Here is a 16,420-nt window from a genome sequence, read left to right on the forward strand (position 1 = left end):
TCAAACCCACGACCTCTACCATCTAGAAGGACAAGGGCAGGAGGTGCCTTGGAACACCACCACCTCCAAGTTCCCCTCCAAGTCACACACCATCCTGACTTGGAAATATATCGGCCGTTCCTTTATCGTCGCTGGGTCAAAATCCTGGCACTCCCTCCCTAACAGCTCTGTGGGAGCACCTTCACCACACGGACTGCAGCGATGCAAGATGGTGGCTCACCATCACCTTCTTAAGGGGCAATTAGGGATGGGCAATAAATGCCAGCCTTGCCAGCGATGCCCATAACCCAAACATTAATGAATAAAGCACACATGAAGACTGAAGTAATTGAGCTCTGTGGAACCTGACCACCAACTTGTGCAGTGACTTCAGGAGCAGAACGGATCAAATTAGGATTAAAATTTAATTGTGGTTTAGTGGCTCAGTAGGTAGCACATCTCTCAGTCAGAAGGTTGTTGGTTCAAGCCCCACTCCAGGGACTTGAGCACATAAATCTAGACTGACACTCCAGTGCAGTGCTGAGCGAGCGCTGCACTGTCGGAGGTGCCGTCTTTCAGATGAGATGTTAAACCAACGTTCCGTTTGCTCTCTCAGGTGGATGTAAAAGATCCCATGGCACTATTTCAGACCCGAGCCTTTGACCGCTTTTTACTCTGCCTTCTCCCGCTTTTTCACTTTTTCCCTCCCTGGTCAATATCGAACGTGTTGTTAAACTGCTGTGAAGCGCCTTGGGACATTTTACTATGTTAAAGGTGCTATATAAATAAAAGTTATCAGTGCAGCGGAGATTTCCCTGGGGTCCTGGCCAATATTTATTCCTCAACCAACATCACTAAAACAGTTGATCTGGTCATTATCACATTGCTGTTTGTGGGAGCTTGCTGTGCGCAAATTGGCTGCCGCGTTTCCTACATTACAACAGTGACTATAGTACTTCATTGGCTGTAAAGCGCTTTGGGACGTCCTAAGGTCGTGAAAGGTGCGATATAAATGCAAGTCTTTCTTTCTTTACTGATTGAAAGAGAAAGAGGTAATTCAGCAACAAAAAAACAGCTGAGGTGAAGAAACCTATATACAACCTTGCGCTCTTATTCAAAATAGTGCTGTGGGATCCTTTACATCCATCTGAGAGAGCAGACGGGGCCTCGGTTTAATGTCTCATCTGAAAGACGGCACCTCTGACAGTGCAGCATTCCCCCAGCACTGCACTGCTATGTCAGCTTGGAATATGTGCTCAAGTCTCTGGAGTGGGACTTGAACCCACAACCTTCTGACTCAGAGGAGTGTCGGATACGGCCCTCCCCACTATTAATCGAAGTGATGACTAAGCCAGCCAGAAAGTGAGAGTGAGCCAACGCCCCCTTCAGCCAGGTGATGGCACTGCGCGTGCGTTTATCGCCATCACAGGCAGTCCCTCGAAATCGAGGAAGACTTGCTTCCACTCTAAAAGTAAGTTCTCAGGTGACTGAACAGTCCAATACGGGAATTACAGTCTCTGTCACAAGTGGGACAGACAGTGGTTGAAGGAAAGGGTGGTTGGGACTGGTTTACCGCACGCTCCTTCCGCTGCCTGCGCTTGCTTTCTGCATGCCCTTGGCAACGAGACTCGAGGTGCTCAGCGCCCTCCCGGATGCTCTTCCTCCACTTAGGGCGGTTTTTGGCCAAGTGCCGGTCGGGATGTTGCACTTTATCAGGCAGGCACGGTGCTGAAGGAGGCAGGTAGCTAGATGCTGCTTGCACTGGAATCCTCTGGGCCATCAACAATCGGGCACTGGACACAACCGAGTCCCGTTGCCCCTGAAGACGCATAAGCTGCTTCTGAAAGCAGAGGCGACAGAATATGTTTCTCGAAACAGTCAGTCACTCTGATGTGGTTCCTGTAAATCCGTTCTCAGTTATATGTCTTCCACAAGAGTGCCTCCCAAGACATGCTCAGTCGTTGAGTATATTCGAGACAGAGATCGATAGATTTTGGGATATTAAGGGAATCAAGGGATATGGGGATAGTACAGGAAAGTGGAGTTGAGATAGATCAGCCATCATCTCATTGAATGGCCGAGCAGGCTCGAGGGGCTGAATGGCCCACTCATGCTCCTTGTTCTTATGTTCTTATTAAAGCAAGGTGAATTTTAACCCCAATGTTTCCGAGTGCAGCACAGGCCCCTCCCATCTCTCAATGACTTTCCCGAGAGCAAGTGACCCAATCCCCCCACCCCCACCCCTCCGAGCGGGTCCTGGTCCCTCGCTCAGCAGCGATAGCATCCTCCTCTCGTAGACCTGGACAATGCCCGGAGCGCTCCAGCGGGCTGAGGCGTAACAGGCCTATGAGGTCAGTGCATCGACAAGTGGGACCAGCCTAGCGCTCACTTCCTCGGCCTGCCCGCCTCGCTTTCCCCATCTGCGAGGGGGCCGTGAGACGATCGGGTAAAAGGACCGGGTGGTGTCAACTCGCACGCCCATTATACGTCCCGCCCGATAATCGATTCCGGTGACATTACTCGGCCTGAATATCCTGAATCAGAAATTTACAGCACGGAAGGAGGCCATTTCGGCCCAGCATGTTTGCACCGGCCGACCAAGAGACTACCCAGCCTAATCCCACTTTCCAGCGCTTGGTCCATAGCCCTGTAGGTTAGGACACTTCAAGTGCATATTCAAGTACTTTTAAATGTGGTGAGGGTTTCTGTCTCTACCACCCTTTCAGGCAGTGAGTTCCAGACCCCCACCACCCTCTGGGTGAAGAAATGTCTCCTCATACCTCCCCCCAATTACTTTAAATCTATGCCCCCTGGTTGTTGACCCCTCTGCTAAGGAAAATAGGTCCTTCCTATCCACTCTATCCAGGCCCCTCATAATTTTATATATCTCAATCAGGTCTCCCCTCAGCCTCCTCTGTTCCAAGGAAAATAACCCCAGCTTCTCCAATATTTCCTCATAGCTAAAGTTTTCCAGTCCAGGCAGCACCCTCGTAAATCTCCTCTGCAGCCTGTCTAATACAAATCACATCTTTCCTATAATGGGGTGACTACAACTGCACACAGTACTCAAGTTGCGGCCTGTTGTATACAGGTGGGGCATTTTCCAGGGACCGATACGGTAGTGCCCAGTTAGCACTAATGCGCTAAAGTAGACTAAGCCTATATTCCTGAGAGTTTAGAAGAATGAGGTGTGATTTAATTGCAATGGATAAAATTCTTACAGGTCTCGACAGGGTAGATGCAGGGAGGATGTTTCCTATGGCTGGGGAGTCTAGAACCAGGAGTCACAGTCTCGGAATAAGGGGTCGGCCATTTAGGACTGAGATGAAGAGAAAGTTCTTCACTCAGAGGGTGGTGAATCTTTGGAATTCTCTACCCCAGAGGGCTGAGGAGGCTCAGTCGGTGAGTATATTCAGAGATCACTAGATTTTTGGCAACTAAGGGAATCAAGGAATATAGGGATAGTGCAGGAAGGTAAGGTCGAAGATCAGCCATGATCTTATTGAATGGCGGAGCAGGCTCGAGGGGCCGAATGGCCTACTCCTGCTCCTAATTCTTATGTTCTGAAGCCCAAGGCGAATTTTAACCCCGATATTTCCGAGCCCGTCCCAAAGACCCTGTGAAGTAGCTGCGTGGAGGGGCGGGGGAAGGGTTGTTGACCAGCAGTGCGTTACGCTCGTGCGCAAAGTCCCGAATCAGCCCGAGCAACACGCACCGAATCGGAACAACAAAACCTCAGACTCCAGGCCTCTGTGTTGACTCCAGTACAGGACAGTTTACCCCTGTTCCCCTTTACTCCCCCCCCATAGCGGCTCAGCCGAGCTAGGGAACACGCTGCTCACTCAATGGGCGAGGGGAACAATGGGCCGAATGGCCTCCTTCCGTGCTGTAAATTTCAATGATTCTCTCATTTAATGTGTGCTAACATCGGGCACTTTCACACCCCATTTGTCCCAATGGCCTTTAGGGATGGAAACCTGCTACCCTTACCCAGGCCGGCCTATACGTGACTCCTGTCCCACACCCCCAACGTGGCTGACTTTTAACTGCCCACTGAAGCGGCCACGTGAGCCACTTGGTTGTATCACCAACTAGCAGTGCGTCATCAATGCCAACTTTGCTAGCGACATCCCCGAAAATGATTAATAAAATATCCATTTTTCTTAGCTCACTTAGCTACAGACACGCTAATGTCATGTTGTGGTGGCTCAGGTTTCTGTTGGAATGAATCTGTGCAGTTTTATTTCTTTCTTTTAATATACAAGGACAATAAGTGCAGACACCCTACTGTAAACTCATCTCCGGCCAGCTTACTGCTCCCTCCTTTGATGCCAATCTGGATTTATAAACGTGCGTCTCCAACAGGCTTCAGAATTCAGAATCTTTCGGCCCGATTTTAACTCCAGGGCCTCCTGGCTTAAGGTGAGTGGTCGAGCGTTGGAGGGCAGCATTATTGCCACGATCGGCGTTAAAATCACGCCAGGGTTCGAATGATGCCCTGAGACCCCCCCCCAATTTAATATTAATGAAGCCCCCAGCCTGCCTGCGTCGGACAGCGCCGATTCCTGCTGAAAGACCCTCTGTTAAAGTGGCAGTGGGTACACGGTGGGTGCAAAAACAACGGGAACACAGCAGGAAGCATCCGGTTGCCATTTTAACCATCAACACAACCCCGTGCCCACAGGGCAGAGGGGGGTAAAATCAGATTGCAATGGGACTGGGAATGTGGATGGGACTGGGAATGTGGATGGGACTGGGAATGTGGATGGGAGCTCCATTCTTTAGGTCTCTGGATCAGAGTTATTCCAATCCCAATGTTATTGCTGACCGCCCCCGATATTGCAAGCTCCCACCTCCTGAAAACCCAAAGGCTTTTCTCCCGACTGCTAATCCTCTCTTTGCCCGAGGTCTACCAGAGGCAATGTCGGACGAGGGCGTGTCCAGTACCTATGGAGAACGGGGTGTAGGGAGATGGGGCGAACATGTGTCTGATGGTGGCTTGGCTCCAGCCTGTCTAGGAACGTGTAGGGATGCAACGGTTGAGGTCCGGGGTGGAATGACCCCACCCGACTATGGCAATGGATATGCTCATGTTTCTTGGCCAGTCCAAGGAGGCCTGGGGGCTGAGTCCAGGATGCAATCATCGAAAGATCCCAAAGTCCTTCACCATGGAGTCAGAGAAGTAGGGGATCAGCAGGCTGTATGAACATTTGCAGTTGACTGTTCCTGCGCTTGTCCATGACGATGGATTCTTACGGATGGATTGTTCCAAGTTTCTGATGGCACTTAGGAAGAATCCGCCTTCAAACGTAGCTACGGACCAGGCCTCATCGCTGGTCGAACCTGCAGCCGACAGCACTGCGATGGCTCAGCTGGTTAAGTGCATTGCCTGGCAGTAAAGCTGAGCCATACAGACCGGGATGCTTCTCCAGGTTCAATTCCCAATCTGTGCTGAGTTATCTCCTCTCAGCCGAGGTGGCGATAGGTGCGCTACAGTTAGCCTCAGTGCCCCTAGACTGAGCGGGGGGGGGGGGGATGAAAATGAACCAGACGGCCAGCTCCTGATCGCTACCCAGCGACAGTGTGGAGCGAAGTTTCAGCTTTTAGCCACTGGATGGTAATCTCGGGGCAGAGTGAAAAATGGACGGGCAGATTTTCCGCGTGCCTTTGGGCGAGGACCGGATCGGGCAGCGCCGCAATGCCTCCCGCAGTCGGATAGCCTCGCTCACACACATCATGAACCTCCACGCGGTTAAGCGTCGAGCTATATCCCGGCCCCAGGAGAGTTGGAAGGGGCGCCGGGGGGGGGCTCCAGAATTGTCGAGGAGGCAGGAACGGAGGAGCAAACGCTCGCGGGTCGGAACACAATCAATAAAACACAACGAGAACGCAAAGGGAACTAAAGTGTGCGCAGTGAGACAAGTCTCGGTCCAAGTTGGTAAGAGAGGATCCGACAGCCAACCAAAGGAACCTTCAGTCCACCAGCCATACCTTGCTCCATTCCGGCTCATGGTGTGCAGGACGCGTCGGCCTATCTCAAAAGGCTTGCTCTGTGAGCCTACGACGGCAGGGAACAATAAATACATTGGCCTTTGGCACAGCAAGGCGTCAAATATCCGCATCCGCAGCTGGCGGCCATCTTGGATGGTTGGAGAAAAGAGGCATGCATGGCACAGGAAGGTCACCGTGGCAACGATAGGAAAAATGGAGGGTCTCCTTCACCACGGTCGTTACCGCTAGTCATCTCCGCCCCGAGAAGGAACGTTTCCATCAATTCCGCTCATGAATCTGGCAACACGTATACGAAGACATGCCTGAGACCCTATCCCGAAGGAATTGGGAATAGGTGTCGGGGGGGGGGGGGGTGGGGGCGAGGGGTGCACAAGCAAACGTGGAGGAGTGGTCAAAGATGGACATTCTGAATATCGCCCCCACCCTCCCGACCCCGCCGCCTCCCCCGACTCCCTACACCACTCCATTCAGCTGCTTGGGGCTGGTCAAGTCCAGGTAGAGGTCAGAGCGGAGGAAGCGCGGGTAAGAGTCCTTCTCCATCAGGCCGAAGATCCGCTTCTGAGCCAGGTCGAAGGTCGAGCGGGTGGGGCTCAGGATGTTTCTGGCGGTCACGTCCCTCGTGTGGGAATCTAGGTTGACCTGGGCGGTGGGAGGGGGGGGGGAGGGTTGAAGAGAGAGAGAAAAGACAAGCGTTAAAGGAAGTCAGATTTACAAGCCACCAAACTCTGTCAGAAGAGGGGAGGGAAGGGGAGGGGGGGGGGGTAGGTGGGATGGGAGAGGGTCGAGGGTTGTGTCCAAATCTACCCCTCTCCCCTCCAGAAGAGGCGGGGTTGGCACATTGCCCCATATTTCCCCAATCCCACGTCCAATACCCCCGGGGCAAAGCCCACCTGCAGGGTGCCAATGGAAGTGGGGCGCACCGCAGATTCAAGTGGCCGCTATCCAGCAGGTAACTTCCAAGTTATAGCATTCGGCCCAACGGGTCTGGGCTGTGTTTTTTTGTGTCCTGCTTCCCTTCACAACCTGGCACTGGACTTCGAAGGAAATGTTTTTCATTGGGACACCCGATCCTTCTCTGGGCTCTCTCACAACCTTTTAAAACACTAAATTGTCCTGTGCTGTCGGAGGGGCAGTACTGAGGGAGCACTGCACTGTTGGAGGGGCAGAACTGAGGGAGTGCTGCACTGTCGGAGGGACAGTACTGAGGGAGTGCTGCACTGTCGGAAGGGCAGTACTGAGGGAGTGCTGCACTGTCGGAGGGGCAGTACTGAGGGAGTGCTGCACTGTCAGAGGGTCAGTACTGAGGGAGCGCTGCACTGTCGGAGGGTCAGTTGCACTGTCGGAGGGTCAGTACTGAGGGAGCGCTGCACTGTCGGAGGGTCAGTACTGAGGGAGCGCTGCTCTGTCGGAGGGGCAGTACTGATGGAGTGCTGCACTGTCGGAAAGGCAGTACTGAGGGAGTGCAGCACTGTCGGAGGGTCAGTACTGAGGGAGCGCTGCACTGTCAGAGGGGCAGCACTGCACTGTCGGAGGGGAGTGCTGCACTGTCAGAGGGGCAGTACTGCATTGTTGGAGGGGAAGTGTTGAGAGAGTGCTGCACTGTCAGAGGGACCGTGCCTCCCTGCTCTTACCTCTCTCAGGGCATTGGTAGCAATGAACTCCTCGAAGATCTTCTTGGCCTTGGATGAGAGTTTGGAGTTGGACTTGGTCCTCCTATAGCCTTCGCACGCCTGCCAGAACTCGATGTTCTCGTTGCTGAACTCTGTCCGCAAGAAGCCCTTGAAGGCGATCAGCCCATCTGTCGGTGTAATCAGAGCAGGTAAAGGAAGGACTTGCATTTATATAGCGCCTTTTATGACCAGTGAACAGCCCAAAGCACTTTCCAGCCAATGAAGTACATTTGGAGTGTAGTCACTGTTGTAATGTGGCAGCCAATGTGCACACAGCAAGCTCCCACAAACATGTGATAATGACCAGATAATCTGTTTTTGTTCTGTTGATTGAGGGATAAATATCGGCTAGGACACCGGGGATAACTCCCCTGCTCTTCTTCAAAATAGTGCCATGGGATCTTTTACGGCCACCTGAGAGGGCACACAGGGCCTCGGTTTAATGTCTCATCTGAAAGACGGTACTCACTAACACTGCATCGCTCCCTCAGCACTGCGCTGGAGTGTAAGCCTAGATTTATGTTCTCAAGTCCCTGGAGTGGGACTTGAACCCACAACCTTCTGACTCAGAGGCGAGTGTACTACCCACTAAGCCACGGCTGACACTGGTAAAATGGGCCTCTCGGGGACATACTGTTGGGAGACAGCAGGGAGCGGCTCGCTTTCACCCTCCAACGCTCGGGTAGCAAATTGGTGAAGATGATCAGCCGCCAGGTGTGGAACCCTCCCAATCTTCATCGGGATCAATGGTAATGGAAAAGCAGGAGGGTTCTGCGACGGGCAATGCCAGCGGGTAGAGGTACAAACTGCCCCCGACAACCGTCGGCACATAAACGGCGGCTGTAGACCAGGATGTTGTATCGGAGGGTTTGCTGGAGCTTTTACATAGAGCACAGCCCATAAACAGGCCATTCAGCCCGAATGGTCCATGAAGGTGTTTACGCTGCAGCCACTCACTGGGTAAAGTGAGCAAAGAAGTTTCTCCTGATTTCCCCGCTGGATTTATTGGTGACTTTCTTATTTAGAAGGCCCCTAATTCTGATCTTCCTCGCAAGTGGAAACATCTTCTCTACATCTATCGAACCCTTTCAGAATCTTAAACACCTCTATCAGGCCACCCCTCAGCTTTCTCAATGCTAAATATTGATACTTCCCGAAGATGGGGAGGGGGGGCGAATTGAGCAGTAATTAGCCGGGTTAGATTGATCCTGGATCTTGTGGATGGGACATACCTGGACAGCCTTCCACATTGTTGGATAGCTGTCAATGTAACTGCACTATTTCGAACAAGAGCATGGGAATTCTCCTCGTAACCAGGCCAATATTACTCCCTTAACCAACATCGCTAAAATCCTTATCTACATAAGATCATAAGAAATAGGAGCAGGAGGAGGCCACACGGCCCCTCGAGCCTGCTCCGCCATTTAATAAGATCGTGGCTGATTTTCAACCTCAACTCCACTTTCCTGCCCAATCCCCATATCCCTTGATTCCCTTAGTGCCCCAAAATCTATCGATCTCAGCCTTGAATACACTCAATAACCGAGCATCGACAGCCCTCTGGGGTAGAGAATTCCAAAGATTCGCCACCCTCTGTGAAGAAATTCCTCCTCATCTCTGTCCTAAATGGCCAACCCCTTATCCTCAGACTGTGCCCCTTGGTTCTAGACTCTCCAGCCAGAGGAAACATCCTCCCTGCATCTACCCTGTCAAGCATTCTCAGAATTTGAAATGTTTCGATAAATCCGCCAGTACCGCCTTACCACCAGCAGGGGTCGACAAACCCGTGACTATGTCATCATCATATCCTAGGCAGTCCTTCGAAATCGAGGAAGACTTGCTTCCACTCCAAAAGTGAGTTCTCAGGTGATTGAACAGTCCAATATGGAAATTACAGTCCCTGTCACAGGTGGGACAGACAGTGGTCGAAGGAAAGGGTGGGTGGGACTGGTTTGCCGCATGTTCCATCCGCTGCCTGCGCTTGTTTTCTGCATGCTCTCAGCGACGAGACTCGAGGTGCTCAGCGCCCTCCTGGATGCACTTCCTCCACTTAGGGCACTCTTTGGCCAGGGACTCCCAGGTGTCGGTGGGGATGTTGCATTTTATCAGGGAGGCTTTGAGGGTGTCCTTTGAAACGTTTCCTCTGCCCACCTGGCCCTCGCTTGCCATGTAGGAGTTCCGAGTAGAGCGCTTGCTTTGGGAGTCTCGTGTGGGGCATGTGAACAATGTGGCCCGCCCAACGGAGCTGGTCGAGTGTGGTCAGTGCTTCGATGCTGGGGATGTTGGCCTGAGCGAGGACGCTGATGTCAGTGCGTCTGTCCTCCCAGGGGATTTGTAAGATCTTGCGGAGACATCGTTGGTATTTCTCCAGCGATTTGAGGAGTCTACTGTACATGGTCCACGTCTCTGAGCCATACAGGAGGAGAATAAGTAGAGCCATGCAGTAGCACCATCTCCTGGCGCTGGGCAGTACTACAGGGTTATTTGAGTTTCCCCTCAACATTTCAACAACAACTTGTATTTATATAGCACCTTTAACACAGTGAACCGTTCCAAAGTGCTTCAAAGGAGTATTATGAGATTAAAAATTTGATACCGAGCTGCATAAGTAGAAATTACCGCAAGTGCCGAGTTAAAGAGGTAGGTTTTAAATAATAACTTCATGGTGGGGCGGGCAATAATCAAGGGAATAATGGAGGCATGTGAAAAAGGAACGGCAGTAGTTATGGGGGATTTAAACCTACATATCGATTGGTCAAATCAAATCGCAGGGGGTACCCTGGAGGAGGAATTCATACAATGCATACGGGATTGTTTCTTAGAACAGTATGTAACAGAGCCTACAAGGGAGCAAGCCATTTTGGATCTGGTCCTGTGTAACGAGACAGGAAAAATAAACGATCTCCTCGTAAAAGATCCTCTTGGAATGAGTGATTACAATATGGTTGAATTTGTAATACAGATTGAGGATGAGGAAGTTGTGTCAGAAACGAGCGTACTATGCTTAAACAAAGGGGACTACAGTGGGATGAGGGCAGAGTTGGCTAAAGTAGACTGGAAACACAGACTAAACGGTGGCACAATTGAGGAACAGTGGAGGACTTTTAAGGAGCTCTTTCATAATGCGCAACAAAAATATATTCCAGTGAAAAAGAAGGGCGGCAAGAGAAGAGATAACCAGCCGTGGATAACCAAGGAAATAAAGGAAAGTATCAAATCAAAGACCAATGCGTATAAGGTGGCCAAGGTTAGTGGGAAACTAGAGGATTGGGAAAATTTTAAGCAACAGCAAAGAATGACTAAAAAAGCAATAAAGAAAGGGAAGATAGATTACGAAGGTAAACTTGCGCAAAACATAAAAACAGATAGAAAAGCTTTTACAGATATATAAAACGGAAAAGAGTGACTAAAGTAAATGTTGGTCCCTTAGAAGATGAAAAGGGGGATTTAATAATGGGAAATGTGGAAATGGCTGAGACCTTAAACAATTATTTTGCTTCGGTCTTCACAGTGGAAGACACAAAAACCATGCCAAAAATTGCTGGTCATAGGAACGTGGGAAGGGAGGACATTGAGATGATCACTATCACTAGGGGGGGTAGTGCTGGACAGACTAATGGGACTGAAGGTAGACAAGTCCCCTGGTCCTGATGAAATGCATCCCAGGGTATTAAAAGAGATGGCGGAAGTTATAACAAATGCATTTGTTATAATCTACCAAAATTCTCTGGACTCTGGGGAGGTACCAGCGGATTGGAGAGCAGCTAATATAACGCCTCTGTTTAAAAAAGGGGGCAGGCAAAAGGCAGGTAACTATAGGCCGGTTAGTTTAACATCTGTCGTGGGGAAAATGCTTGAAACTATCATTAAGGAATAAATAGCGGGACATCTAGATAGGAATAGTGCAATCAAGCAGACGCAGCATGGATTCATGAAGGGGAAATCATGTTTAGCTAATTTACTGGAATTCTTTGAGGATATAACGAGCATAGTGGATAGAGGTGTACCGATGGATGTGGTGTATTTAGATTTCCAAAAGACATTCGTTAAGGTGCCACACAAAAGGTTACTGCAGAAGATAAAGGTACGCGGAGTCAGAGGAAATGTATTAGCATGGATAGAGAATTGTCTGGTGAACAGAAAGCAGAGATTTGGTATAAATGGGTCCTTTTCTGGTTGGAAATCAGTGTCTAGTGGTGTGCCACAGGGATCGGTGCTGGGACCACAACTGTTTACAATATACATAGATGACCTGGAAGAGGGGACAGAGTGTAGTGCTACAAAATTTGTAGATGACACTAAGATTAGTGGGAAAGCGGGTTGTGTAGAGGACTCAGAGACTGCAAGGAGATTTGGATAGGTTAAGCGAATAGGCTAAGGTTTGGCAGATGGTTTACAATGTCGGAAAGTGTGAGGTCATCCACCTTGGGAAAAAAAACAGTAAAAGGGAATATTATTTGAATGGGGAGAAATTACAACATGCTGAGGTGCAGAGAGACCTGGGGGTCCTTGTGCATGAATCCCAAAAGGTTAGTTTGCAGGTGCAGCAGGTAATCAGGAAGGCGAATGGAATGTTGGCCTTCATTGCGAGAGGGATGGAGTACAAAAGCAGGGAGGTCCTGCTGCAACTGTACAGGGTATTGGTGAGGCCGCACCTGGAGTACTGCGTGCAGTTTTGGTCACCTTATTTAAGGAAGGATATACTAGCTTTGGAGGGGGTACAGAGACGATTCACTAGGCTGATTCGAGAAATGAGGGGGTTACCTTATGATGATAGATTGAGCAGACTGGGTCTTTACTCCTTGGAGTTCAGAAGGATGAGGAGTGATCTTATAGAAACATTTAAAATCATGAAAGGGATAGACAAGATAGAGGCAGAGAGATTGTTTCTATTGGTGGGGGAGACTAGAACTAGGGGGCACAGCCTCAAAATACAGGGGAGCCAATTTAAAACCGAGTTGAGAAGGAATTTCTTCTCCCAGAGGGTTGTGAATCTGTGGAATTCTCTGCCCAAGGAAGCAGTTGAGGCTAGCTCATTGAATGTTTTCAAGTCACAGATAGATAGATTTTTAAGCAATAAGGGAATTAAGGGTTACGGGGAGAGGGTGGGTAAGTGGAGCTGAGTCCACGGCCAGATCAGCCATGATCTTGTTGAATGGCGGAGCAGGCTCGAGGGGCTAGATGGCCTACTCCTGTTCCTAATTCTTATGTTCTTATGTTCTTATGTTTTAAGGAGTGTCTTGAATGAGAAAAGAGAGGTAGAGAGGTGGAGAGGTTTAGGGAGGAGTTCCAGAGCTTGGGGCCCAGGCAACAGAAGGCACGGCCACCGATGGTCGAGCGATTATAATCAGGGATGGTCAGGAGGGCAGAATTAGAGGAGCGCAGACATCCCGGGGGGGTTGTGGGGCTGGAGGAGATTACAGAGATAGGGAGGGGCGAGGCCATGGAGGGATTTGTAAATAAGGATGAGAATTTTGAAATTGAGGCGTTGCTTAAATGGGAGCCAATGTAGGTCAGTGTGCACAGGGGGGTGATGGGGGAGCGGGACTTGATGCGAGTTAGGACACGGGCTGCCAAGTTTTGGATCACCTCTAGTATACGTAGGGTAGAATGTGGGAGGCCAGCCAGGAGTGTGTTGGAGTAGTCAAGTCGAGAGGTAAATTGGCAGCTGTGTTTCCGACATTACACCAGTGACTACACTTCAATAAATAAATCATTGGCTCTAAAGCGCTTCGGAACGTCTGGTGGTCGGGAAAGGCGCTATATAAATGCAAGTCTTTTCCACTCCATCCATCCCTCACTGCTCATCTATCTCTCTAGCTCATGTATCTATCTTGCTAGGCATTTATTTCTCCATCTATCCAGCTCTCCAGCTATCTCTCACTCCATCCATCCATCACACACACTCCACAAACAATGCACATATAAACTCCATCGCTCAAACTCTTAGATATGTGTGCTCACTCCCCATCTCATACACAAGTGCATTGCTGTATTCGGCAACTCTCCCACACGTCTATGTACTCACATCGATGAGCCAGTAGCTTGTCCAGTGATTCTCCCCACTGTAAGGCTTCCTCTGCTGTCACCCTGTATGAAACGCAGAGCAACACATCAGACAACAGGCGCGGCCACAGGAGAGAGCAGCTAATATCACCCAGTCCCAGACAGGAAGAGACGGGAGGGGAGGAGAGAGGGGAGGAGAGGGGAGGAAGAGGGGAGGAAGAGGGGAGGAAGAGGGGAGGGAGAGGGGAGGAGAGAGGAGGGGGGCAGAAGGAGAGGGGAGGAGAGGAAGGGAGGGGAGGGGAGGAGAGGAAGGGAGAGGGAGGGGCAAGAGGGAGGGGCAAGAGGGGAGGGAGAGGAGGGGAGGGAGAGGAGGGGAGGGGTTGAGGAGAACAAGTGTAAAAATGCTGAGCCGATGAAGGATGGAGGAGGTCTCACCTCAGATTGTTCATCTCATTGGTCCCACTGGAATCGTTCCACCTCCGCAGAAAGCCCAAGCGATTGCCCCTGTGTGGGGACAAAACACAAAATAAACTGGCTCCAATATCCAGAGGGGGGAGTGTAGACTGTGCTGCCCCCCGGACCAATGGGATGCAGTGTCGGGCTGGATGTAACTGTCCACATGGCAGGACCAGACGGATAAGTAACCCACGGAGAATCAAACCCAATTCACCACTCATTCATTGGATCTTGTGGAGTGGACTCATAGAATCGTAGTAATTTACAGCACGAAAGGAGGCCATTCGGCCCATCCTGTCCACGCCGGCCGACAAAGAACTACCCAGCCTAATCCCACTTTCCAGCTCTTGATCCGTAGCTCTGTAGGTTACAGCACTTCAAGTGCACATCCAAGTACTTTTTAAATGTGGTGAGGGTTTCTGCCTCTCTCACCCTTTCAAGCAGTGAGTTCCAGACCCCCACCATCCTCTGGGTGAAAATATTCTCCCTCAAATCCCCTCTAAACCTCCCCCCAATTACTTTAAATCTATGCCCCCTGGTTGTTGACCCCTCTGCCAAGGGAAACAGGTCCTTCCTATTCACTCTATTTAGGCCCCTCATAATTTTATACACCTCAATCAGGTCTCCTCTCAGCCTCCTCTGTTCCAAAGAAAACAAACCCAGCCTATCCAATCTTTCCTCATAGCTAAAGTTCTCCAGTCCAGGGAACATCCTCATAAATCTCCACTCCATGGCTCTCACCCCTCCCTCTATCTGTAATCTCCTCTAGCCCCACAACCCCCCTTGAGATGTCTGCGCTCCTCTAATTCTGCCCTCCTGAGCATCCCTGATTATAAATCGCTCGACCATCGGTGGCCGTGCCTTCAGCTGCCTGTGCCCCAAGCTCTGGAACTCCCTCCCTAAACCTCTCCGCCTCTCTATCCTCCTTCAAGGCGCCCCTTAAATCCTACCTCTTTGACCAAGCTTTTGGTCACCTGCCATAATTTCTACTTATGTGGCTTGGTGTCAAATTGTTATCGATAACACTCCTGTGAAGCACCTTGGGATGTTTCACTACATTAAAGGCGCTATATAAATCGAAGTTATTGTTGTTGCTATACCCTCTCCAGTCCAATCACATCCTTCCTGAAATGCGGTGACCAGAACTGCACGCAGTACTCCAGCTGTGGCCTAACCAGTGTTTCATATAGTTCAAGCATAACCTCCCTGCTCTTGTATTCTATGCCTCGGGTAGTAAAGGCAAGCATTACATATGCCTTCTTAACCACCTTATCTACCCGGCCTGTTACCTTCAGGAGTGGATACAGCGGAGCAGAGGAGAGAGCTCCATCAGATTTCCCTTCTTATACCGACCCTGAGTCCTCTTGAATCCTGATTCCCACACAGAAACAAAACAAATACATTTCTTTGAGTATCCTCCAATTCTGCTGCCTTGAGCTGCCTGGGCATTAAGCTCTGGAATTCCCTCCCTAAAACCCTCTGCCTCTCTACCTCTCTTTCCTCCTTTAAGACGCTCCTTAAAACCTATGTCTAATATCTAATATCTCCTTATGTGGCTCGGTGTCAAATTTTCTTTGCTAATCACTCCTGTGAAGCACCTTGGGACATTTTACTACATTAAAGGCGCTATATAAATACAACTTGCTATTGTTGCATCGACCATCCACGTGGGGTTATCGGACGTATCTCCCCGGGCAGTGGGACCTTTCAGTCTCCTGACTTCGGGATATATAAATATACAGAAATACACTCCAGTGACATCTCCACGGTTCAGCTGAGGTTACGCGACATTGACACAAGATGTCCCTTCAGTGATCCTGGAGCAACAGGGAGAGCAGAACACCAGCAATGCTCTGCGCGGACACCAATACCTGCAGCTCCTGCCCGCGGCTGAATGTCAAGTCGCCTCTCGCTCATTATCTGTAAGCTCACCGACATCGGGTTCAGCTTCACCAAGTCTCGAAAGAAATGCCGACAAATCCACAGGAATGTTTAAGGCGCAGGGGTGAGGCACCTCGGCTCATTAAACCCCTTCGGCTTTTGATAGACCACCTCCGAATCTTCTCACTGCACCCCTCAATCCCTTCTAACTGCCTCCGACGTTGATGCCACCCGCTCGAGTTTCAGGCGTAGATAAAACATAAGAACACAAGAAATAGGAGCAGGGGAAGGACATTTGACCCCTCGAGCCTGCTCCTCCATTTAATAAGCAGAGAATTCCACAGATTTACAACCCTGTGAGAAGAAATTCCTGCTCATCTCAGATTTAAATGGGCGACCCCTTATTCTGAGACTAT

The 16,420-nt window shown here is 50.2% G+C and overlaps 1 protein-coding gene across 2 annotated transcripts in view; it reads right to left on the bottom strand.

The window, feature by feature from the left end:
- Window positions 1-4,212: 4,212 nt before the first annotated feature.
- The window catches only part of LOC139230351 (regulator of G-protein signaling 4-like), a 140,724-nt gene continuing 128,516 nt past the window's right edge, over window positions 4,213-16,420 (bottom strand). For both annotated transcript variants that reach the window (XM_070862179.1, XM_070862178.1), the window contains exons 3-6: window positions 14,103-14,171; window positions 13,690-13,751; window positions 7,623-7,789; window positions 4,213-6,630 (exon numbers count right to left, since the gene is read on the bottom strand). In XM_070862179.1, coding sequence (XP_070718280.1) covers window positions 6,445-6,630; window positions 7,623-7,789; window positions 13,690-13,751; window positions 14,103-14,116 — 429 coding nt within the window. In that variant the 5' untranslated portion in view covers window positions 14,117-14,171 and the 3' untranslated portion in view covers window positions 4,213-6,444. The remainder of the gene's footprint in view (window positions 6,631-7,622; window positions 7,790-13,689; window positions 13,752-14,102; window positions 14,172-16,420) is intronic.

The sequence above is a fragment of the Pristiophorus japonicus genome, chromosome 19 (assembly GCF_044704955.1).
Source record: "Pristiophorus japonicus isolate sPriJap1 chromosome 19, sPriJap1.hap1, whole genome shotgun sequence".
NCBI lineage: Eukaryota > Metazoa > Chordata > Chondrichthyes > Pristiophoridae > Pristiophorus > Pristiophorus japonicus.